This window comes from Neovison vison, chromosome 6 (genome assembly GCF_020171115.1).
Source record: "Neovison vison isolate M4711 chromosome 6, ASM_NN_V1, whole genome shotgun sequence".
NCBI lineage: Eukaryota > Metazoa > Chordata > Mammalia > Carnivora > Mustelidae > Neogale > Neogale vison.
In genome coordinates, this window is record NC_058096.1 from 217,076,590 (window position 1) to 217,100,753 (window position 24,164).

At 52.9% G+C, this 24,164-nt stretch overlaps 1 protein-coding gene across 3 annotated transcripts in view; it reads left to right on the plus strand.

Moving 5' to 3' along the window:
• Positions 1 to 18,953, plus strand: part of DNMT1 (DNA methyltransferase 1) — a 45,717-nt gene extending 26,764 nt beyond the window's left edge. For all 3 annotated transcript variants that reach the window (XM_044254245.1, XM_044254246.1, XM_044254244.1), the window contains exons 17-40: positions 2,183 to 2,301; positions 2,560 to 2,652; positions 3,426 to 3,577; positions 3,733 to 3,920; positions 4,025 to 4,208; positions 5,801 to 5,898; positions 6,108 to 6,255; positions 7,551 to 7,666; positions 7,846 to 8,050; positions 8,129 to 8,262; positions 9,200 to 9,373; positions 11,068 to 11,289; positions 12,132 to 12,324; positions 13,047 to 13,131; positions 13,278 to 13,406; positions 13,554 to 13,836; positions 14,050 to 14,191; positions 15,042 to 15,208; positions 15,602 to 15,779; positions 16,406 to 16,601; positions 16,886 to 17,052; positions 17,261 to 17,377; positions 18,224 to 18,314; positions 18,601 to 18,953. In XM_044254245.1, the coding sequence (XP_044110180.1) occupies positions 2,183 to 2,301; positions 2,560 to 2,652; positions 3,426 to 3,577; positions 3,733 to 3,920; positions 4,025 to 4,208; positions 5,801 to 5,898; positions 6,108 to 6,255; positions 7,551 to 7,666; positions 7,846 to 8,050; positions 8,129 to 8,262; positions 9,200 to 9,373; positions 11,068 to 11,289; positions 12,132 to 12,324; positions 13,047 to 13,131; positions 13,278 to 13,406; positions 13,554 to 13,836; positions 14,050 to 14,191; positions 15,042 to 15,208; positions 15,602 to 15,779; positions 16,406 to 16,601; positions 16,886 to 17,052; positions 17,261 to 17,377; positions 18,224 to 18,314; positions 18,601 to 18,635 (3,616 nt within the window). In that variant the 3' untranslated portion in view covers positions 18,636 to 18,953. The remainder of the gene's footprint in view (positions 1 to 2,182; positions 2,302 to 2,559; positions 2,653 to 3,425; positions 3,578 to 3,732; positions 3,921 to 4,024; positions 4,209 to 5,800; positions 5,899 to 6,107; positions 6,256 to 7,550; positions 7,667 to 7,845; positions 8,051 to 8,128; positions 8,263 to 9,199; positions 9,374 to 11,067; positions 11,290 to 12,131; positions 12,325 to 13,046; positions 13,132 to 13,277; positions 13,407 to 13,553; positions 13,837 to 14,049; positions 14,192 to 15,041; positions 15,209 to 15,601; positions 15,780 to 16,405; positions 16,602 to 16,885; positions 17,053 to 17,260; positions 17,378 to 18,223; positions 18,315 to 18,600) is intronic.
• The last annotated feature ends 5,211 nt before the right edge of the window (positions 18,954 to 24,164 follow it).

Consider the following 24,164-nt stretch of genomic DNA (forward strand, 5'->3'; position numbering starts at 1 on the left):
GTGACCCCCGAGTTTTCTGCGTGAGGGTGTTGGCATCCGGACTGCACCTTTGGCAAGGTTCAGACAAACCTTTGAGGACGCGGAGTCTCCGTGTTCAGCGCCCTGTGTTCCATTCGGCCCCTTCTTGCTGCAGCTACTCTGAGGCTGTGCTTTGTTTGTGGGAAATGGCTTGATTCCAGGACTAGCCCAGGATTTCTTTCCGGCCGTGGCAGGTGCTTTTTCCCTTCCTGTGGGGTGCGGGGGGTGGGGGGTGACCTCTGTCACACCTGTTGCGAGCCTCAGGTGGGCATCATTTCCATGACGCCTGTGAGCCCGAGCCGGTTAGGGGTTCTCCTGCTCTCGGACAGGATCCCCAGTATGTTTCTTCTGCAGCACATTCCTTGCTTCCTGTGGTCGGTGGTTGGCTGTATCTTCCTCTCCAACACGATCAGGATCCTGATCTGTGTCAGGATGCTGTCCGTCTACCTGTGATCTCTAGGCCTGGCCCTCGCCTCGGCCACTGAAGCGTGCTGTGTTGATACCGCCGACGTTCGTGCCCTCGTGTGTCTCCGCAGACCAGGGCTCGGGGAGCCTGCGCTGCTGTAGTCAGGAGTGTCAGAGCTTGGCGGCTTGTGGCTGCCCCCTGGAGAGGGGTCTGCTGCAGCCTCCTTCCTGCACGGCGGGGAGGTGGCACTAAAGACACACTTCTCAGGGATAATGTGCTCTTTAGCCTCGGGCCATTAGAGCCAGACTGCCTGGGGTATTGAGGGACTCTGGTGACCTCTGGTACTTGGGCTGAAAGTGGCAAATGGACACAAGTCCGGGGCAGGGGCCGCACTATGAACTAGTGGGTCCTGCCCCTGCCTGGAACTTAGAGGGGACATCAGGGAGAAGTTCTATCAGGAGAACCCCTTGAGTGGCTCAATCGGTTAAGCGGTTGCCTTCAGTTCAGGTTATGATCCCAGAGTCCTGGGATTGAGCCCCACATTGGGCTCCTGATTTGATGGAGAGCCTGCTTCTCTGCCTGCTGCTCCTCCTGCTTGTGCTGTCTCTCACTCTCTCACTCTGTCTCAAATAAAATTTTTAATTAAAAAAAAAAAAAAGAGGACCCATGGAAAGCTTGTCTGGCTGGGTACTATTTCCTCCTCTTCTGTAAGTCTGCGGTGTCCTGCTCTCCCTTGATATGTGTCCACGCATCCCACCGGGCTGTAAGTCCGGAGAGCAGAGCTATGGCTCCTTTCTGTCTGTCATGCCTGCCGTGTAGTAGTGGAGTTCAGCTCAAGGTGTTCATGTTTTCACTTCTTAAGTTCTGTGAGATTTCACGATGAGGGTTTCTGGCCTCCAAGGGCCTTCGCTCCGGGATCGCGGTGGAAGGTGGTTCTCTCCAGAGCTGCAGATGGCGTGTGGCCTGCCTGGGCCTTTGAGGAACAAGATGGTACCTCTGGGGCCAGAAAGTAGTCGCTGAGGCCGGCATGAGCAGAAAGACCTACACACACACACACACACACCGCCACACACACATACACCCTGATTCTTCTGCAGTTTGACATTTGGGTGACAGGACTTTGGATGCTTTCAAGCTCGAGATTTAACCATCTGAGTGAGCTGACATCTGTCCTTCCCATTGTTTGTACTACTTTTATGCTGTTAATGTAGTATGCTGTATTACACTTTTTTTGGAGGTGAAACTCCTGTAGCACCGACCGTGTGTAAATATTGTGAATAGGTAAATGCAGACAAACAGAGTGGGGAGTTACCAGGGCAGGGAGGGAATAGGAAGTAGTGTCTGCTTACCGGAGATGAGCTTCTCTCTGGGGCAGTGAAGAACATTTTGGAGCTAATGGAAGCAAGTGTTGCACGACCTTGAGTGGAACAGGCCCTAGACGTTAGCAATATGCCGAGGGAAGGCGGAGTTACTCCTCCCCTATGAGGTTTCCTGTCCTCCCGCTGTAAGACTCCCTGATCCGGTGTCCCCCCTGTAGACACCTAGGCCTGCAGGCATCAAGGTCCTCTTGATGCACAGGTGGGAGAGTCCGGTAGAACAGTTGGGGTGAGGACACTGTGGCGATCTAGTGTTCTGGCAACCAGAAGGGTAGGAGCCTAGGACTCGTGCCTGGTCCCGACACCTCGGGTCTGCACGGAACTCTGTACGGCCACCTGCCTTCTCCGGCGGGCTGGTAACGGCTCTCTGTTGCCTGTCTAGCGTGTACTGCAAGCGCGGTCACCTGTGCCCTATCGACACTGGCCTCATCGAGAAGAACGTTGAACTCTTCTTCTCCGGTTACGCGAAGCCAATATATGATGATGACCCATCTCTCGAAGGTGAGTGGAACGCTCCGGGTTCTGTGTGGGACTGAGATCTGAAAAATGAGTGCTCGGCTGGCGCTCTGCCCTCTTCCACTGGGGACCGGGGACCGTGCTGCGGGCCACTGCCAGCACAGCCTGCGGGCCCTGCGGGCTCCCCGCTTCGTCTGTCAAGAACAGTCAGCTCGGGGGCGCTCGGTGCCACTGGCCTTTCCGGGGTTTGGTGGGAGTCCTGGCTCTTGGTTCATTTTCAGTAAACTTTCTTTTTTTTCTTAGGTGGTGTTAATGGCAAAAATCTTGGCCCCATAAACGAATGGTGGATCACTGGCTTTGACGGGGGTGAAAAGGCACTCATTGGCTTCAGCACTTGTAAGTATGTGGCTGCTTGGGGACTGTAACGGGATCCGAAGGGGCCTTGGTTCCTGCCCTCCCTGGGGCTCTCCTGGGCTCTGGTGGGATGCGTCAGGCTCACGGGAACAGCAGCTGACTAACTTGTGACTGTGTGGGAACAAGGTCGGGTTCCAACAGAATGACTTTTCCAGCTGGCTCTGGAACTGAGCCTCCAGTTAGCTGAAAGAACAGGTCCTATCCCTTTAGCTCAAACCCAAACTGAATTCCAAAATCAAAGATGAGCCGAAATAAGGCCACTTGGCCAGTCTCCTATTCTCTAGATGTCTTTAAGATTTTATTTAAGGAATCATTTGAATTCATAACCTTGAGGTGGAGTTGTGTGCTCTCCCGAGGGAGCCGGCTGGGTGCCCCCATTCCCTGGCTGTCTCAGACCCACTTCTGAACGAGTTGACTCTGAATGTACTTTGCATTTTGGTGACTTCTGCATAGGGAACGACTTAGACTGTTCCAGTCTTCACAGACTCATCCCTGCTCTTTGGCTGTCATTGCCATTAGTTTCAAACCACTTTTTTTTTAAGATTTTATTTATTTGTTTGACAGAAAGAGATTACAAGTAGGCAGGAGAGAGGAAGGGAAGCAGGCTCCCTGCTGAGCAGAGCCCCCCCCCCCCACCATGTGGGGCTCGATCCCCAGACCCTGGGATCATGACCTGAGCCGAAGGCAGAGGCTTTAACCCACTGAGCCACCCAGGCGCCCCTCAAACCACTTTTTAAAATTTCCGCTTACTGCAGCTTTTGCCGAGTACATTCTGATGGACCCCAACCCCGAGTACGCGCCGCTGTTCAGTGTGATGCAGGAGAAGATCTACATAAGTAAGATTGTGGTCGAGTTCCTGCAGGGCAACCCAGACTCCACCTATGAAGACTTGATCAACAAGATTGAGGTGAGAGGCGCAGGGTCTTCGTGACCTGGGCCGCGCGCCTGTTTACAGGCTGTGTGGCGTTTGCTCGAAAACTCACATCTAAGATGAGAAACTTTCGGTTTCATTAGAACAGTTTTGCTTAAGCCTAAGAGAAACTTCTGATGTTTTTCTTAAAGACCACTGTTCCTCCTTCTGTGCTCAACCTGAATCGATTCACAGAGGACTCTCTCCTTCGACACGCCCAGTTTGTGGTAGAACAAGTAGAGAGTTACGATGAGGCCGGGGACAGTGATGAGCAGCCCATCTTTCTGACCCCTTGCATGAGAGACCTGATCAAGTTGGCTGGGGTCACCCTTGGGAAAAGGTAAGGCTGCGGCAGGAATAAAACTGAAGACACAAGACCAGCGAAGGTACAGTGTCCTGAGCACTTCTCCCCAGCCCCTAACACGATGGAAACCTCTGTCCCAGGAGAGCTGAAAGACGTCGGACCATTGGGCATTCTGCCAAAGAGAAGGACAAAGGTCCCACTAAAGCCACCACGACCAAGCTGGTCTACCAGATCTTCGACACTTTCTTCGCAGAGCAGATCGAAAAGGATGACAAAGAGGACAAGGAGAATGCCTTCAAACGCCGGCGGTGTGGTGTCTGTGAGGTAATCTCATGTGGGCCGGGCTGCCTGAGTAATCGGGAGCTTGAGACTCCCTGCTCGGACGTCACCCCTAAAGCAGAGTCAGTTATCTGGGGGGGATTGCATGCCCCACGGGACACACACATTGACCAGACCCTGTGGAAAGATGGGTGCTTGGGCACTTTGCTGCTAACGCCACGGTCACCGAAGAGTCTGGCCTCCGGTGGCATTGTTCCGTCTGGGTCACACTGGGTGCAGAGGAAGGGATTACCCCACACGGAGGCGCTGCCGCTTCTGCGGGGAGGACACCCCGCCCACCCCCCGCCGGGAGCCTTCCTTGTCTCCCAGTGTCACTTTCCCAGGGAAGTGGAGATTTGAGGTCTTTTAAGAGCCCTCTCTTCTGCGAATTCTTCCATCTGCCTCACTCAGGAGCTGGGGGTGAATCTCTCAGGTCATGTGGAGAGGCAGTGTTTTGGTGTCCACTGTGGGTATCCCTTGTCTTCCTGTCCTCCGCAGACACTATATTTGGGGGCCGGGTTGAGTGTGTTTTTGATTTGAGGGGTTTGTTTTCTTTCTTACCAATCAAAGTTCTGTGACAACCCTGCATTGAGCAGTCTGTTGGTGCCATTTTCCCGATGGCATTTGCTCCCTGAGTTTGTCACAGTTTGGTAATTCCCACAGTGTTTCACACTTACTCGTCATATGTGTGGTGACCTGTGGCCAGTGATTATCATTTGCTGAAAGCTCAGATGATAGTTAACATATATTTAGCAGTAAAGTACTTTTTAAAAATATACTTTCTTTTTATCTTTTTTTTTTTTTTTAAGACCTAAAGCTAGTTAATAACACATTTAAAAGACTACACTATAGTGTAAACATAACTTCCGTTTGCATTGGGAAACCAGAAACTTCATTCGGCTCATGTTACTGTGGTGGCCTGGAATTGAGGTCCGCCTGTATTTGACTTATTTTGGACAAAAACTCAAATGTGAAATGCTACAGCTGCCTTTAGAACCTCTGTTCATGCTGTCTGCTGGACTGTGCTTTTTTTTTTTTTTTTTTGGTTTCACAGGAATTCACACGTTCTTACCATTCTTTCGGTTTTACATTTTCATCTAACACATGTATGTGCAATGTTCAAAGCGTCTTAAATACACACAGCTGGTGTTTGCACCTGTTCCGTGCTGATGTGGTTCTGTCTAGTTGACTCACTTGGATTATTAAATGGTATTTCGTTATATGAATATCCTAGCATTATCCCTTTTATAACGCTTTGGCGGTGTCCTTGAGTGAGGTTTCTTGTGACTGTCTCTATGTAGAAGCAGAATTGCTGGGGTGTGGGTTATGTTTCACTTTGGTCTAGAAAACTCCAGAGTGGTGGTGCTGGCTTACCCTTTGAGCATTGCTTTCTCTGCACTTGTCCCAACACATGTCCTGCTTTTTAAATTTGCTCACCTGGAGGGTATGAATGGGATCTTGCTCTGGACTTCCTTCTCATACTTAACCTAAGGAGGCTAAATACAATTTCTTAAAATTGTAATTCACCCAAAAAAAAAAAAAAAAAGATTGCTGATAGTTACTAATGGCCATTTCACTCACTTCTTAAAACTTTTTAGGTTTGTCAGCAGCCCGAATGTGGACAGTGCAAAGCCTGTAAAGATATGGTTAAGTTTGGTGGTAGCGGACGGAGCAAACAGGCTTGCCAAGAGAGGAGGTAGGTTTGGCTGACGCTGCTCTTGTGGCAGAGGAAAATGCCAGTCGATGGCAAGTGAGCTTGGCCCAGAACAGGTGGGCCAGGGTGTCCGGAGCAGGCAGCTTTCCCTTATCTAGCGTTGTCATCAGGCCTGTCCCATTTATCTGACTACAAAAGCCCCATAGGTTTCACTTATGAAGGAGATGAGCTTATAATGAGTGACTTTACAGGTGCCCCAACATGGCCATGAAGGAGGCAGATGACGACGAAGAGGTCGATGACAATATTCCAGAGATGCCATCACCCAAAAAAATGCATCAGGGGAAGAAAAAGAAACAAAACAAGAACCGGATCTCTTGGGTTGGAGACGCTGTCAAGGTAATGCTGGAGACGATGGTCTTATTGTCACAGCTCTGAGAAAGTTGTCACCCTGTGTGTCACTGCCACACCCCTTCAGCAGCCTGAGTCCTGGAGGAGAGAAACCTGCTCATTTGCCCCCGAGAGGAGCAGGGCCAGTAGGAGAGGCCAGGGCACTTGGCCATGCACCAGAAATGGTCTTTTGGGTTTTTTTTTGTTTTTGTTTGCTTGTGTGCCCCAAACTCTGTTTTCCTAACATTTCAAAGTGGGCATTTGACACTGTCCTGGAGTATCAGGCTGGTTCTCCATCAAAGCTTGTTTCAAAGAGAGCCACCGCTGCCCGCTCTGGCCTGGGTGTGGGTGTTTGGTGACACTAGCAGATTGCCTCCCTGTCGTTCTGTGATTGTCTAAGGCACAGCCTTTTTTTTTTTTTTTTTTAAGATTTTATTTATTTATTAGACAAAGATCACAAGTAGGCAGAGAGGCAGGCGGTGAGGGGGCAGGAGCGGGGAAGCAGGCTTGCCGCTGAGCAGAGAGCCTGATGCAGGGCTCGATCCCAGGACCCTGAGATCATGACCTGAGCTGAAGGCAGAGGCTTAACCCACTGAGCCACCCAGGTTCCCCTAAGGCACAACTTTTACCAAAGCTGGTAAAGGTTCCCTTTCCTTTAGCATTGCTGCTTTGATGTCTGTAAGCCAAAGATCTGGTATGTGGCATGGGGCCTTCCCCTGCCAGACGCTGCTGTAAGCCTGGGTGCGGCTAAGCCTCTGTCCTGTGTGCTGATCCTCCTTCCAGGATAGGAAAGGGGCACGTACTGTCCAGTGGGCGGAGAGTTGGAGGGAGGTTGGGGCCTTGGAGGCGTCCTGAGGAGGCAGCATCTGAGCGGAGACCCTGAAGGTTGGCAAGGAGCCAGTCTCACAAAGATGTGGGGCAGAGGCAGGGCGGGGGCCCTGAGTTGGAAACTAGCTTTCCTGGTGGGAGAAGTAGGTCCTCGTGGCTGGCAGGAGTTGGGGGCAGGGTGTGGCCTTAGGACCTTGGCACGAGGAGCTGGGACCGGTGCCGTTTAAAGTCAGATGCTGGTATCTGCTCTGCTGCCGGCACCAAGGGGCAGGGCTGATGAGGGAACGAGTGCTCTTTGTGCAGACTTCCAGCTAAGGGAGGCAGATGTTTTCTGTAGTAACCGGGTCGGTAGAGCCTCGTGACTTAACAAAATTATTAGGAATTAGGGTTTTATGCAAAGTAATAGGAACAGGTAGGTCAAGCCGAGACTGGACCTTCAGACCCATCCTCACCTGAAATGAAGCTCTCGTTTTCAGACTGATGGGAAGAAGAGTTACTTTAAGAAGGTGTGCATCGACTCAGAAACCCTGGAAGTGGGGGACTGTGTCTCTGTTATTCCAGATGACTCCTCAAAACCGCTGTATTTGGCAAGGTTTGTGTCTTTTCCTTTGCTTGACTTCAGCACACGTTCTTAGACCACTAGCAGATGCTCGTGTTCGGAGAGCAGCTGCGGCTCTTTGCTAGGCTAATTGCAAAAAGAAAACACAAGTTACCCTGAGTGGATTCAGTCCGGATTTGCCGGTCAAGTGCGTGCCTTTCTTCGGGCTCCAGGGTCACTGCGCTGTGGGAGGACAGCAGCAACGGGCAGATGTTCCATGCCCACTGGTTCTGCGCCGGGACAGACACGGTCCTCGGAGCCACGTCGGACCCCTTGGAGCTGTTCCTGGTGGACGAATGTGAGGACATGCAGCTTTCGTATATCCACAGCAAGGTGAAGGTCGTCTATAAAGCTCCGTCGGAGAACTGGGCCTTGGAGGTGAGTGCCCAGCGCCCCTCGCGTGCCCTTCTCTCTCTGTGTGGGGTCGTGGCTGACACCACGTCCTTGTGCTCAAAGGGAGGCATGGATCCCGAGGCTATGATAGCAGAGGATGACGGAAAGACCTACTTCTACCAGCTGTGGTATGATCAGGACTACGCCAGATTTGAGTCCCCTCCGAAAACCCAGCCGACAGAGGAGAACAAGTACAAGTGAGTGCCGGCCCGGCCGGCGGGGCTCCAGGGCCTGCGCGGCTCTACGCGACCCTCCGACTCTCGCATGCTGCTGTCTGCCGGGCTTCCTTTTCCCCACCAACCGAAGACGGCCTGACTTGGTCACAGTTGCTCTAAGTGTGTGGACAGCCTGGGTGCGGAGTTCCCTTCATGAGAGGCTCTCCCGTCCAGGAGCAGAATGTGTGCTGCTGTGCACTTCTCGGCGTCTGTGCTACAGACCTTGCACGTTTTCTCGTGTTTCTTAGAGGTTTTCTTCCGTGAGTGCTCCCTTTGATGCTGCTTTATTCTACCTGGTGACTGACTGCTCTTAGGGAGGCTTGCTTTTTAAGATTTTCTCATCTCAGTGCCCCACACCTTCCTTTGTGGCCTCCGTGCCTCGCTTGCTGGGACGCAGCATGGCTCCGGTGCCTCTCAGAGGCTGGGAGGGCCGCCTTGCATGCTTCTGGTGTTTGTCCCGTCAGCCTGCTGCTCCCCTGTGACTTGATCTCCAATGAGGGCCATTTCTAGCTCTCCTTTATGGGTTTATGGATGAGAAATAATGTTGAATTTTACCAGCTAGCTTTTCAGCCGATAGAGAATGGTCTGAGACTCCTTTGGCTTGAGCTCTGACTGAACCACTCTGTGTTCTTGCTTGTGGTGTACTCTCCTTTCTGTTTGTCTTAGGGGTTTGGTTTGGTTTGGTTTTGCCTTTTTTATATCAACTACTCAAAAGTGGAATTGACTTGTCACTTTCTTGTGTTATATCTTGGGTCTCAAGGAAGTGTTTTCAGAGCGTGAACATAAACTACAGGAAAGCTATTTCCTGCAAATATTTGCAATATTTTCTGTTGGTCTTCAGAGTCTCTGGGCCTCTGGCTGCTCGTGCAGCTGCTGCCGAGCGGCTCAGGGCCTTTGTTTCTGTACTTTGCTGCTTCAGGTTCTGTGTAAGCTGTGCCCGTCTGGCTGAAATGAGGCAGAAAGAAATTCCCAGGGTCCTGGAACAGCTTGAGGACTTGGACACCCGGGTTCTCTACAGCTCGGCCACCAAGAACGGCATCCAGTATCGAGTGGGTGATGGCGTGTACCTCCTCCCCGAGGCCTTCACGTTCAAGTGAGTGCCCGCTTTGCCCAGGGCAGGGCCGTGAGCTCTGGACCAGTATAGGGTTCGCTTCGCGATGTCCCCCAGCCTGGACCCCGAGGACTAGCTGCTGCCTAAACTGTCACTGTAGTATCTGTGGTGACCAGCTGCGGCGAGCCCTCCGGGCAGAGTGAAGCTGTAAGCCTGATGGAAGCCCGAGGATGCACCGGCTAAGGGGTCGCTGGTGCGCGCGTTGGGGCCCTGCCCGGGAGATGAGACCGTCTCCTCTTGGGCCCTGTCGGTCCCATGGGAGGATGGTCTCGCCCACCGAGCTCTTAGGATGAAGTGAGTTGAAGGGAAAGTACTTAGCCCAGTGCCTGGCCTAGAGTAAGACTGAACAAACGGGAGTTGCAAGCCCATTGACCAGGAAGGAGCAAGAACTCTTTCTGGGTCGGGGGTCGGGGCTCTTTGGGGACATTTCCACACTTGATCCAGTCTTTGTTCTAAGAATTAGCACATGGTTGCCTTGACAACCAGCACTTCCCAAGCTTCTCTGTTTCCCGACTTGCGGTGGCATTTCCCTAAAGTCCCAGTTGAAACCCAGTCTTCACCCCTCCATTCAGTTACTCTGAATTACGGAGCACAGGGCAGGGGCCTTCCAGCCTTGTGCAATTGGCGCCTGGAGCCCCCTTCAGCCCTGCTGTCCATGGTGCGGAGGGGAGGGTACCTGAGGTGCTGTGTGTCCCGGTGCCCGCTGCACAGCACAGGTGTCCCCACAGGTGCTGGGGGTTGCCCCTGGAGCCTGTCCAACTAAGGGGGCCTGGTGGGAAAGCATGGCAGCTGACTTCCTGAATGGCAGCCTTCACAGCATGCAGCCAGATCAGATGGCCAGTAGGCTGCATCCGGCTTGCCCAGACTGCGAGTCTCCGCCCTGTGCCTTTCGCAGCCTCGCTGCTCGGTCAGAACCTCAGTCGGCAGAGCACAGGTTATGCCTTGGGAACAAGCCCATAGACGGGAGGTTTCCTTCTTGCCCACACTGTGTCCATCATAGTTCAGCAGGGCACTTGGCCAGTTGGGTCACTTGGAGCTGAGCTGGTGGAACCATTACCTTCTCAGAGTTGCCGGTTTGAGTTTGAGTTGCCTTCTCAGAGTTTGAGCCAAGGGAAAGCACCCCAGAGGCTCTCCTGGCAATTAAATGTTCCCGCCCGGAAGTACCTATATGTCCGTTCTCACACTTGTTGAGCAGGATGAGTCACATGCCAGGAAGTGCAGTCCTGCAGCGTGGCCGGGAGCTGGGCAGACTGCGACAGTGTCAGTAGCTATTGTAGCAAGTAGTGCACGGATGGAGAAGACTCCGTTTATTTTATTTTTTAAAGATTTCATTTATTTGAGAGCCACACGAGCAGGTGAGGTGGGGCGGGTGTCAGGGAGAAGTAGGTTCCCCACTGAGCAAGGAGCCTGATGTGGGGCTCAATCCCAGGACCCTGGGATCATGACCTGAGCTGAAGGCTGAGGCTTTAACCCACTGAGCCACCCAGGCGCCCCGAGGATGCTCATTTTAAACTATATGGGTGAGATTTAATTGTTCTCTAAGTCTCAGGGCACCTAGCTGCATTAGTTTATAAGGTGTTTGAGCTAAGTAGTAGTTACTGGCTGTTGAGGAAGGCCGAGGTCATTGCTTTTTGTGGTCTCACGTTCAGTTACACGTAATCCTTGCTTCTCTGCAGCATCAAGCTGTCCAGTCCCGTAAAACGCCCGCGGAAGGAGCCTGTGGACGAAGATCTGTATCCAGAACACTACCGGAAGTACTCGGATTACATCAAAGGCAGTAACCTGGATGCTCCTGAGCCATATCGAATTGGCCGAATAAAAGAAATCTTCTGTATCAAGAAGAGCAATGGCAGGCCCAACGAGACTGATATCAAGATCAGAATCAACAAATTTTATAGGTCGGTGAAGGCCTCTGCTCTTCCGGGAGGCAGCAGTCTTTCTGGAAGTCTGAAATGGGGTCATAACAGTGGTATTTTAAGACCTTGGTAAAGGTAGCTGTTTCTCTAAGTGTTTCTGATTATTTATCTGGTGGGTGATGACAGTGACTTAATTCTATTTCATAGCCTTGCTTTAGACCTTTGTTTTACAGTGACCAAAGTTCTCTGCCCCAAATCCTTACGCAGAAGTCAAGTGTATGACAAAGTCAGGGATGGAATGTCCTGGACTCTGCCATCTATTTAGGATTGTCTGAATTCTGCCCCCTCCCATCTCCCCTCCCCATTCTGTCCTCCTGTTCTTCCCAGGTGCCCCTTCCTGTTTCTAGGGTTCCCGCTGTCCATTCTTTTCCCAAGTTCTTGGCTTCACTTAGTCTGCTTCTGGGATCCTAGTAACTTGTAGTGGTTAAGAGCTAACCTGAAAATAATCAGAGATGGGTATAAGGTTGTTTCACTTAACTAATGTATATCAAAGACTTTTTAAAGTCTTTGTAATAATCATTTGTATTAGCAGAAAAGAAACGAGAAGTCTGGCTAGGATAAGAGAAGAAAGCTCTAGATGCTTAATGGGCAGCGGGCAGCTATTGTTCATGGTAAAGGAGCCAGCACATCATTCCCTGAGGTCATGGCAAGGAATCACACTCAGTTGGTCGTGCTGATGAAGGGGGATAGAACTCAAGCTGAACTAACGGGGTTGTGATCTTTACCTGTTGGTTTTCTGAGCACCCCCAGAAATGTGGTGCCATTTAATTCTTTGTTAGTTAACAGCAAGAGAGAATTGCTAACCAAGACGCTTCCATTTTCAGGCCAGAGAACACCCACAAGTCTACCCCAGCAAGCTACCATGCAGACATCAACCTGCTTTACTGGAGCGATGAGGAGGTGGTCGTGGACTTCAAAGCCGTGCAGGGCCGCTGTACTGTGGAGTACGGGGAGGACCTGCCTGGGGGCCTCCAGGACTTCTCCGCAGGGGGGCCGGACCGCTTCTACTTCCTTGAGGTGGTACCTTGCACTGGCTGGAGGGAAGGGCTTCAGGTCAAAGTCCCAGTCCCCAAGAAAGTCGTGGAATTACTCAGAGTATGAATCTGCGGTATTCGAGTTCTTCTGGAACTTATACTTCTTTCAGCCAGAAGTAACTTATGCAGAAGATCCTTATGCATCTACAGTGCATTTGGAGACTAGTAGGTGGCCTGTGCTAGCCCTGTCAGTGCCTTAATATGAGCTAGGGAAAGGTGCCCCTTTGCCTGGTGGACTCAGTCCTGCCCCTCAGTCCCTTCATTCAGGCGTCTGTGGCTGGGTGAGGTGTGTATGGCTGAGCACTGGTGACCGAGAAGGGGTCTGGGAGTCTGTCAATGAAGCTGATCGCTTTTGAGCTGTTTGAGCCTGCCTTTTCTTGCGTTAGGTCATCTGAAGTCTTCCTCAGGTGGCCCTGTGGGTGGCCCACTTGTCACTTTGCCTATTTTTAGAGTGAGTGGGCCAGGTACTTAGAGTAGCAGGAGTTCCAGTGTTGGCCCCATAAAATGTTTGTATCGTAGAACTCCCCTCCCCCGCCCCTGCTTCCAGCATAATAAAATCGAAGTATTCTTATTAATGGCTAATTGCTTGTGGCCGTAATTAGGGAGAAATTAAGTGGATCTTTATCAGATTAACTTAAATTCCCTTCGTTAGAAAAGGGACCAGTGTATTTCTCTGCCAGACTGTTGTGGTTTTTTCCTTCTTAGGCCTATAATGCGAAGAACAAAAGCTTTGAAGATCCTCCAAACCATGCCCGCAGCCCTGGAAATAAAGGGAAAGGGAAGGGTAAAGGTATGTCATTATTCCACATGGATCTTATGTAATTCGGGAACTCATGAGTCCTTTGGTATGAAAACAGCTTCTGCTATGAATTCAAAATGAGGGTTTAAGGAGAGCAGGTAGGGGCTCTGACTTAACTTGTGGCCTGTCTCTTCCAGGGAAGGGCAGGGCAAAGTCTCAGACATGTGAGCCGAGCGAGCCAGAGACCGAAATTAAACTGCCTAAGCTTCGGACCTTGGATGTGTTTTCCGGCTGTGGGGGCTTGTCAGAAGGCTTCCACCAAGCAGGTACGCACCGGGACAGTCTGTTTGCGCAACTAGTCAAACTGGATGAGGCAGGTTCTACCGGGAAGACGTTTCTGGCTCCGGTCACAGTTCTGCCTCCAGTGTGATTCGAGGGGATGCTTCGCACACATTTGTCCTTGTATGTCCCAGGCATCTCGGAAACACTGTGGGCCATCGAGATGTGGGATCCTGCGGCCCAGGCATTTCGGCTCAACAATCCCGGGTCCACGGTGTTCACGGAGGACTGCAATGTACTGCTGAAGCTGGTCATGGCCGGGGAGGCGACCAACTCCCGGGGTCAGAAGCTGCCTCAGAAGGGCGACGTGGAGATGCTGTGCGGTGGGCCGCCTTGCCAAGGGTTTAGTGGCATGAACCGCTTCAACTCTCGGACCTACTCCAAGTTCAAGAACTCCCTGGTGGTTTCCTTCCTCAGGTAAACAGAGTAGAAGCCCCTGTGGTCGGCGCTGCCTGAGGGTGGCTGGTGTGCCCGCTGCAGGCCGCGCAGGCGAGGGCCCAGCCTCTGCCTCCAGGGAGCTGGTGGCTGGCCTCTCGGCAGAGAGACTTGAGAGACGGCGGGTATAGCTTCCGGTCGAGGGGGTCTTCGGTGCGTGCGGATGACCCCCGTGGTCTCTGCCACCTCCCACAGCTACTGTGACTACTACCGGCCCCGCTACTTCCTGCTGGAGAATGTGCGGAACTTCGTCTCCTTCAAGCGCTCCATGGTCCTGAAGCTCACTCTCCGCTGCCTGGTCCGCATGGGCTACCAGTGCACCTTCGGCGTGCTGCAGGTGGGCGGCCGGGGCGGGCGGCGCGGGGGTCCCCGGCGGCAGCGGCAGCGGCAGATGGTTTCTAATGAAAGCAGAGTTGAACGGGACAGGCCTGTAACACGGTGACCCGTGCCACTGAGCGCGGGCGAGGTGGCGGTTGGGACACAGATCCGGCACGCCAGGAAGTCCACTTCCTTCTTACGGCCTTGAGAGTCACGTCCTCTGGTGCCCGTGGCGGGGGGCGAGTGTCTCCAGCCCCTTTCCCTTGAGAGGGAAGGGTGGTGGCCAGCCCGGAGCTCTGGGGAGCAGTTAGATCCCCGTAGGGGGCGGGGAAGCTGGAAGTGCAGAGCTAAACTGCCAGCGCTCGCAGTGGGGTCTCGCGGACAAACCGCGGGGTGGGGGGGTCGTACTCCAGGGAGCGACAGGCAGCTTTGTCTGCGCCGACAGAAGCTGTGGGTGGTCAGAGGGAACTACGCTTGATCTGAGAGTCTGTGTGTACCTGTTCGGTACTGACGGCATAATGACAGCCGAAGCAATGCTCAAAAATGGGGAGAAAGTCTGGCTGGGAGGCAGTGAGGTAGCCTGCGTGAGCGCGGCGCTGGGCTGCCCCCGGCCCCCACCGCCCGTGTCCAGCGTCCGTGGGTCCTGGGCTCCCCCACCAAACCGAGAGCGCGAAGATCACGGGACCCTGCGTAGAGCTCTCGAAAAAGCTGGCTGTAGTTGCCGGCACGCTTTCCTCCCGTCTTCAGGGACTAGTGGCCTTGGCGTGGTCTCTCCTGTCTTTCGTCTGGCCCCACTTACTCTTGTTGGGAGCAAACCTGCTGAGTTAAGTAGGGCCCGCCTGAGTGCGCGTGTCTCGCGTGCTCCGCAGGCTGGTCAGTACGGTGTGGCCCAGACGCGGAGGCGGGCCATCATCCTGGCTGCGGCCCCCGGAGAGCAGCTTCCCCTGTTCCCAGAGCCGCTGCACGTGTTCGCGCCGCGGGCCTGCCAGCTGAGCGTCGTGGTGGACGACAAGAAGTTCGTCAGCAACATCACCAGGTGGGAGCCCGCGTGCCCCGCCGTGTCGCGGTGCTTGTTCCCTGGCAGGTGGGGTGTTGGCGGGTCTTTGGGGAGGCCTGAGCTGAGAACGTGTTAGCGCAGGCAGCGAGGTGCCGGCCTCCCGCACAAGCGCTTCATCTCCTCTGGTCTTGCTCTGACCTCAGGATGAGGGCTGCGCGCAGGGCAGCCGCCGGACCTGGCCGTCATCGGGAGCAGAACTCGTAGTACGGCTTGTCCTCGTCGTATGCTCGTGGCCTTGGGCAGCTGACTTCTGAGCTAGGTTGTCCTCCCTGGAGGGGGCAGTGCCAGCCCCCAAGGAAATGGCACCTGTAACATGAGAGACAGTCGTGACCTGGGTTCCCAGGTTATCAGTGGTCTGCTGTGCTGTTACAGGTTAAGCTCGGGCCCGTTCCGGACCATCACCGTGCGGGACACCATGTCTGACCTCCCTGAGGTCCGGAACGGAGCTTCGTCCCTTGAGATCTTGTACAACGGGGAGCCTCAGTCCTGGTTCCAGAGGCAGCTCAGGGGCGCACAGTACCAGCCCATCCTCAGGGACCACATCTGTAAGGTAACGGCGCCCTGCCAGAGCAGGGCCAGCCTGGTCGGACCAGTGGCCTCAGGAGAGTGGAACGTGTGGTTGGAGCCCAGCCAGGGCTTGGGGTGGGAGGCAGGATCTGAGCCTGACCCGACCCCTTCCAGTTCAGCCCAGATCAGCGTCCTCTCAGCTGGTTCCCAGCCTCCTCTCCTGCCTCCTGCTTTTCTTCCTGCCCCTGCCGTCCATGCGCCCTGCAGCAGGATTTGACCACTGCCCCCTCGGACTGACCTCGTCTCTTGTGCCCATGTTCTGTGTGTTCTCCCAGATACCCCAGCTCTTCCTCTGGGTGGTTCTCTGATCATGCGGGGGCCTGCTCACCTGTCACCACCTCAGAGAAGCCCTCTCAGCTTGCCCTAAGCTGTCCCTCACCTGTTCTCCCCCATGCTGCTCCACGTCCCTGCTTTGCTACCTCCATGGCACGTGCAGTCCCCAGGCTGTTGATCTGGGCTACCGTTTTTCTCCCACGAAGGGATACAGACCCCTCGGGGGTTCCCAGGCACTGTGGTGTTTCCAGCGCCGAGAATGGTGGCATCCAGCCTCCCACGGTGCTTCATGCTCCCTGACTGAAGTGACAGCTGGGCCCTGCTGCGCTTTTTCAGGACATGAGTGCATTGGTGGCGGCCCGCATGCGGCACATCCCTCTGGCGCCGGGCTCCGACTGGCGCGACCTGCCAAATATCGAGGTGCGGCTCTCCGACGGCACCATGGCCAGGAAGCTGCGCTACACGTACCACGACAAGAAGAACGGCTGCAGCAGCACCGGGGCCCTCCGCGGGGTCTGCTCCTGCGTGGAAGGTGGGGACCCTGCCGGTGCCCGGGGTGGGACTTCCCTTGGGTTTACCTTGAACCGCAACCCCTCAGCCCCCTTAGCTTCTGATGGCCTGCAGCAGTCCGGGGGCTCCCGGCCGGAGATGCCAGGGACTGCCGCCCACGGACCTGGGCAAGGCACAGACAGCCCAGCCCTGGACGTCCCTGCTGTAAATAGGTGCTGAGTGCACGCTGTGTGTGTGGCTGGGGACTGTCGCTGCCCTGTCCCTCCCGTTCCATAACCGCAGTCTCATCGCAGCCCTCTCTTCCAGCGGGCAAAGCCTGTGACTCTGCAGCTAGACAGTTCAACACCCTCATCCCCTGGTGCTTGCCCCACACCGGGAACAGGCACAACCACTGGGCCGGCCTCTACGGACGGCTGGAGTGGGACGGCTTCTTCAGCACGACTGTCACCAACCCTGAGCCCATGGGCAAGCAGGTAGGGCTGGGTGCTGGGGTCATGCTGGGAGGGGACAGAGGCATGGGCTCGCAGGCGGGGCCGGCCCGTGAGAGGCTGGCGCTCCTCTCCACCTCCTGCCTCTGTGCTGATGGAGACCGGCTCGGCCATCAAGCCTAAGGCTGGAGTTTCGGATGGGGTGGGTGGGCCCAGGCTTGTTCCCCTTCCCCACCTCACCTCTCGCCCCCAGGGCCGCGTTCTCCACCCCGAGCAGCACCGCGTGGTGAGTGTGCGGGAGTGTGCCCGCTCCCAGGGCTTCCCGGACACCTACCGGCTGTTCGGCAACATCCTCGATAAGCACCGGCAGGTCAGTGGGGAGTGGGACCGGACCTGCTTTTCCTCTGGCCTTGAGCAGGGACCGAATGACACCAAGTGGCCCTGACGGCATAGGCCCATCAGTCTGACTGGGGGCAGGGTATGTGAGTGGAGAGCAGGACGCACATGGTCCCTCGGAGGGGACACCGAGGAGCCAGACTTCTCTGGCCAACTGGCCTCAGTATTCCCAGGCAGGGGATGCCAGGACGGAGGGACCCCGGCCCTAGGGCCCAGGGTGCTCGCAGGCCAGGCTGTCGTTCGTTGAACACATTGGTTGCTGTTTACAGCTCTGAGGCAGGTTTAGCCCAAAGGAAAGTTCCGGGGCACGGAAATTCAGTGAGGGAGAGGGAGGAAACGTGCAGTGGTGGAAATTCACACTTGCTAAGGGTGGGAAGGAACCCGCCGTCCCTCGCTGATGCTCAGAGTGTTGAGCTAGCTGTTTCTTAAATGGATTTTCGTCTGAGAAACGCCTGCGCATTGCTCACAAAGCCAACAGCGCCTGCGCTTCTAGCAGAAACCTCCTGCCTCCCCCCACCCCCCAAGTCCTGCTGTCTAGAAACAACCCCTCTTGGCCGGAAGTGGAGCACGGTGCATCCGCATCTGGCTGAGTTTTTGTGAAGCCATTTAAAGGCCCCTTTTCTGTGAGTGGGTCTTGACACCGGGTTTCAGGTGTGAAGATGGGCTGGTTGGAGGGTCCCAGAGCCATCATGGTAGAAGGGCTTCGGAAGCCCATGTGAACAGGAGACCTGGGCTTTCGTGCCCTCCTCACTGTTCTCACAAGAGGCGGGTGCTGACCCCGTCGTGCCAAGCCAGGCATCTCCCTCCTTCCCTCCTGCAGGTGGGTAACGCTGTGCCGCCGCCTCTGGCCAAAGCCATTGGCTTGGAGATCAAGCGCTGTATGTTGGCCAAAGCTCGAGAGAGTGCCTCAGGTACGGAGCGGGGCCGTGTGATTGGCTCTGGGCCCTTTCCTCGGGCCTCCCCGTGGCCTGGCTCAGACGCTGGCCAGGGCGGCCTGGGAATCCCTGGGAGCCCCCGGGAGCAGTCTCACTGAATGTCCCTTCTGAGCTGCTGCCGCTGCCTGTGTGATGCACCATCAGCAGGGACACCTGGCTGCTGTCATCACCCTTGGTTTCGGCCTGTTTGCTGTGCTTGCGTGTTGCTTAGCATCCGTCGCACGTGTGCTCTGCAGTGACTTCCCTTTTTATGTCCCTTCAGTTAAAACCAAGGAAGAGGAGTCTGCTAAGGACTAGTCTTGCCCTCCTGTCGCCCTCGTTTCTGGCACCAGGGATCCCCAACATGCACTGATGTATTTTTAACATGTCAATCTGTCGGTTCAAATGTGTCGTTCACGGTGTTTGTGGCCTTGGCTGACATGAAGCTGTTCTGTGAGGTTTGCTTATCAACTAATGACTTAGTGATCAAACTGTGCCGTACTTTGTGCATTCTGGATTTTAAAAGTTTTTTATTCTGCGTTGTATCAAATCTACCACTGTATGAGTGGAAATTAAGACTTTATGTAGTTTTTATATGTTGTAATATTTCTTCAAATAAATCTCTCCTATAAACCACCCTGGCTGGTGACTTGTGATTTCCGAGGGGATTCCGGCGGACTCGCAGCTGCATCTGGGTGCGCATGGGCTCCTCAGGGCTGAAGGGGACTCCACAGAGTGGTCAGGCGGAAGTTAGATCACTCCCGGGGTGCAGTGTCCATGCTTGGGGTGGGGGTCAACTTGCGACAAGTCTGGCCAAGGAGACGCAAATGGAATTTGTTAGTGTGGCTTCCAGGAAAGCCTTTTAAGGGAGCAGTCTTCATTGGCCTTCCCAAGCATAGCCTTTCTTTGCTCTGGAATGGAAGGGGATGCCTGGTGGCACAGCAGCCATCTTGTGACTATGAGGTTAGAAGCCCTGTGTAGTGGATGGTGGAGAAAGGAGAAGAGTGGCTTGGAGCCCTGGCCTGGTGCCCACAGACAAACTGAATTTTTAAGGTAGGCTTCCTGGGCGTTCAGCCTAATTCAGTCCTACCGAATTCTAAGACAGACCTTTCCTTTGGTTTGTCTTTGGGAAAGGACTTGCTATAAAACGCCAACAAAGCAGAAGGGGACAAATAAGTGTTAGCGGCACTCACAACACGGAACCACTGCTAGGATAAGGAACGCCCCTCCTACCACCACTACCGGTAAATGGCGCCCCTGGTGGCCCTTTAGCTGTCACTTTCCCCTCAGTGAGTGACAGTCTCTGCTCATAAGAGTGAAGGACCAAACCTAGTTCAACTGTAAAACTTAAAACTACCTTCCTGCTCAGGGCCTAGATGCTTCCTTCCTGTTGTAAACATCGCGGCGCTGAACATCCCTGTGCGCGCTTTTCCGTCTCCTCCAGGGAAACACCTGGGGGCGCCTGATCATTGAGTGTGAGTGTTTCCTGTTTCTACTTCAGAACATGGGACCAACCTACCCGTCTAGAGGTTTTAACGTGCAAACATTGCGAACAGTGCGAACTTCCCTTTAGCCTACCCTGGCTTTTGCTTCTTTAGTCCTCGTCAGTGACCTAGAGAGAGCCTTGTTAGCATTTTAAAGAGCAATTGAACATTTTCAGGTGTCCGGTGGCCACTGGAAGGTGTTCCCTGTCCCTGATGCCTCGTGAGTTGGTCTTTGCTGATTGCCTTTTGGGCATTCGATTTTCCCCCTTGCTTCTTACTTGGATCGGGTCGTCCTATCTTTGCCATATAGGAATCTTATTATTAGGGATTAGATTTACATGTGTCTGCTTTTCTGTTATTCAGAGGCAAAGTGTAAAGGTCCTCCCTACCCCCAGATCAGAAACTAGTGCTTTCTTCCCTATTTCTATGGCCCCCTCGTTATTTGTTTTATTTTGTTTTGTTTGGCCCCTCGGTTGTTTTGTTTTGTTTTGTTTAAAGATTGTACTTATTTATTTGACAAAGATCACAAGTAGGCAGAGAGGCAGGCAGGGGTGGGGGGCAAAGCAGGCTCCCTGCTGAGTAGAGAGCCTGATGTGGGGCTCGATCCCAGGACCCTGAGATCATGACCTGAGCTGAAGGCAGAGGCTTAACCCACTGAGCCACCCTGGCGCCCCAGGCCCCTCGTTTTTAACGTTGCTTCTGTAAGGATGAAAATAAACACCTCAGCTTATTTACTGACCAGGTAACAGATGCACACGGTGAATACAATAGCTTGGTAAAGTTCCCCCATCAGATTTTATTTCCTGTTAGACCTTCAGTTTGCCCACCTAATTTTCTTTTTTTTTTTTTACACTAAAAATTCATTTAGAAAGTATATTGTGAGGGGCACCTGGGTGGTTCAGTTGGTTAAGCATCTGCCTCTTGATCTTGGATGAGCTCCTGACCTCAGGGTCCTGGGATTGAGCCCCGTGTCAGGACACACTGAGCGGGGAGTCTGCTTCAGGATTCTCTTTCTCCCTCTGTCCCCCTCTTTAAAAAGGGGGGGGAAAAAGTATATTGTGAGTAGAGTGAGGTATGTTAAACCTTTTCCCCATTCCTAAACCCCTTGATCAAGACAATGGAATCCTTACCTCCCGAAGTCCTCCCCTGCCCAAGTACGGCGTGTGTATTTTATTTTTTCCTGCTACGAACAGTAGCGTTGACTTCAAAGGCTATTCTACCTGTGAATGTCTTGCTGGGCCCCTGGTCTGGTTCTGTCTTGTTTCTGTCGAGGTCTAATAGGAAACCAGTCCTGAACATACAGCTTGTATTTTGATAAATGAGCCCACATCCCTTTTACTACTATTTTTGCCTTTTTTTTTTTTTCAAGATTTTATTTGGAGCGCCTGGGAGGCTCATCCAGTTGAGCATATGTCTTTGGCTCAGGTCATGATCCCAGGGTCCCGGGATTGAACCCCGCTTCGGGCTCCGTGCTCACCAGGGAGTCTGCTTCTCCCTCTCCCACTCCCCCTGCTTGTGTTCCCTCTCTCGCCAAGGTTCTTTCTGTCAAATAAGTAAATAAAAGCTTAAAAAAAAACAAAAACAAAAAACAATGGGGCGCCTGGGTGGCTCAGTGGGTTAAAGCCTCTGCCTTTGGCTCAGGTCATGATCCCAGGGTCCTGGGATCCAGCCCCACATCGGGCTCTCTGCTCTGTGGAGAGCCTGCTTTCTTCTCTCTCTCTGCCTGCCTCTCTGCCTACTTGTTATCTCTCTCTGTCAAATAAATAAATAAAATGTTAAAAAAAAAAAAAAACACCTTTAGATTTGGCATATCTTCGAAAAACCTTTGGGTATTTTTATAGTGATCCCATTAAATGTACAGACTTCTGGGGGAGACTGAGCTAATGACAACCCTCCTTTCTAAGAATAGGGTCTGCCCTGGTTACAGATATTTTTGTCCCTCAACATTTCAGTCTTAATATAGATACTGCAGATCCTTTTTTAAGGTTGGTTTTTTTTTTTTAAGATTTTATTTATTTGAGAGAGAGAGTGTGTTGTGGGAGGGGCGGGGGGAGGAAAGAGGGAAAGAATCCCAAGCCACCTCTGCGCTAAGTGCAGAGCCTGAGGTGGGGTTGGAACTCAGGATCCCAGATCATGACCTGAACTGAAATCAAGCCCCCTGGCACTTACCCAACCGAGCTATCCAGGCGCCCTGATACTGCAGATTTCTTAACTTGATTCCTAGGTATTTAATCCTTCCATCATCAACATAAACGGGATTTCTTTTGGGGTTTTTTGTGGGTTTTTTTGAGGGGTGGGGAGGGGAAGGATGTTATTTTCTAAGTAGTAGTCCTTTGCCTCTATAGAAAGATTGACTTGTATTGATTTTTTTTTAAATTTATTTATTTGACAGAGAGATACAGCAAGAGGGGGAACACAAGCAGGGGAAGCGGGAGAGGGAGAAGCAGGCTTCCTGCAGAGCATGGAGCCTGATGCGGGGCTCTATCCTAGGACCCTGGGATCATGACCCTAGCAGAAGGTAGACGGTTAACGAATGAGCCACCTGGGCACCCTTTGTATTGATTATTATTTTTTATTTATTCACAGACAGAGATCACAAGTAGACTGGTAGCCACAGGGGGAGGGGGAGGCAGGCTCCCCGCTGTGCAGAGAGCCCAACATGGGGCTCAATCCCAGGACCCTGAGATCATGACCTGAGCCGAAGGCAGAGGGTTAACCCACTGAGCCACCCAGGCACCCCTTGTATTGATTATTGACTTTGTATACTGTGTGGGGTTTTTTTGTTGTTACTTTTTTTTAATCTAGCCAACCTGTTGAATTCCCTTATTATCATACTTTTCCAGCTGAAGTCTTTGCTTCAGGTATACAACTCAATACCAAGAACAATGTGAAGATTCACTTTTTTTTTTTTTTTTTAAGATTTTATTGATTTATTTGACAGACAGAAATCACAAGTAGGCAGAGAGGCAGGCGGGGGTGGGGTGGGGAAGCAGGCTCCCCGCTGACCAGAGAGCCCGATTCGGGGCTTGATCCCAGGACCCTGGGATCATGACCTGAGCCGAAGGCAGAGGCTTTAAAGCCACTGAGCCACCCAGGCGCCCCTGAAGATTCACTTTAGCGTGAGGCATAGAAACTGTTTGGCGCTCTGGCTTGGCGATGGGGTCTGAGCTGGGCAGTGGCCTGTCCCTCCGGGGTGGCCTAAGGGTGTGGTTGCCTGTCAGGTACATCTGCCTTCGTGTACCCCAAGAGCACCGGTCTGAGCCAGGCTGTGGACCACACTCCTGTGGCACTCCTGGGGCTGAGGGAGGGGACATGGCTTCCAGCAACTTCTACCTCTCAGACTGCCTGGCAGGGAATCTTCCATCAGAGTTCAACTCAGCCTTTTCCCAGGAAGAAAAACCTCGTGGACTCGGAGAATTGACAAGAACACGGGTTGTAGTAGATTTTAATGTGCCTCTAATCAATGAAATCCACGGGTGGCTCAGAGTCTCGTTACCATTTGAGGTGACTGTTAAACACGATCATGTACTTCGAAATCATTAAAAGGGGGGAAATCAGGCCTTTCTGGCAAGAACTATATTTAATGAGAAGCTGGTGGTGCCCGCTGGTGAGAAAGCTCCTGTCTCCAACAGAATGGCCATTAGTAAATCAGCTGAAAGAATAGATTTAGATGCTCATTTTTGTAACCCCTAATCTAATTTATTCAATCAAGAATCATGGCTGGGTTTGGGTTTTTTTTTTTTTTAACGTGGTTTTTGTTTGCTTGTTTTTTATAAAGCATTTAAAGTGTATTATTCAGTTCCCATTCAACTGCATTCACATTGTTGCACAATCCTCACTGCACTTTCCAGCACATTTTTATCCCAAACAGAGTCATTAAACACTAACTCCTTATCCTCCCTCCCGCCAACCCCCTCTGCTCTCCTTTCTGTCCGAGCTTGTGCTCTCCGGGCACCTCCCATTGGAATCCTGTATTCGTCCTTTTGTATCTGGTTTCTTTCACTGAGCATGGTTTTTGCTTTTTTTATGGCTTTATTGATTAAATCTTACATTTAATGAAGTCTTAAATTTATTAGAGCAGGGGAAGGGACAGAGGGAGGGGGGAGAGAGATTCTCAAGCAGACGCCCCCGCTGAGCACGGAGCCAAATGCGGGGATCAATCCCAGGACCCCGAGATCATGACCTGAGCCAAAATCAAGAGTTGGACACTTAACCGACTGAGTGACCCAGGCACCCCTCACTTAGCATGTTTTCGACGTTCATCCATGTTGCGGCAAGTGCCAGACCTTCATTTTCTTTTAGGCTGAATAACACCTCATTGTCCAACACACCACACGTTCCTGTGTCCATCAGGGAACTCTTG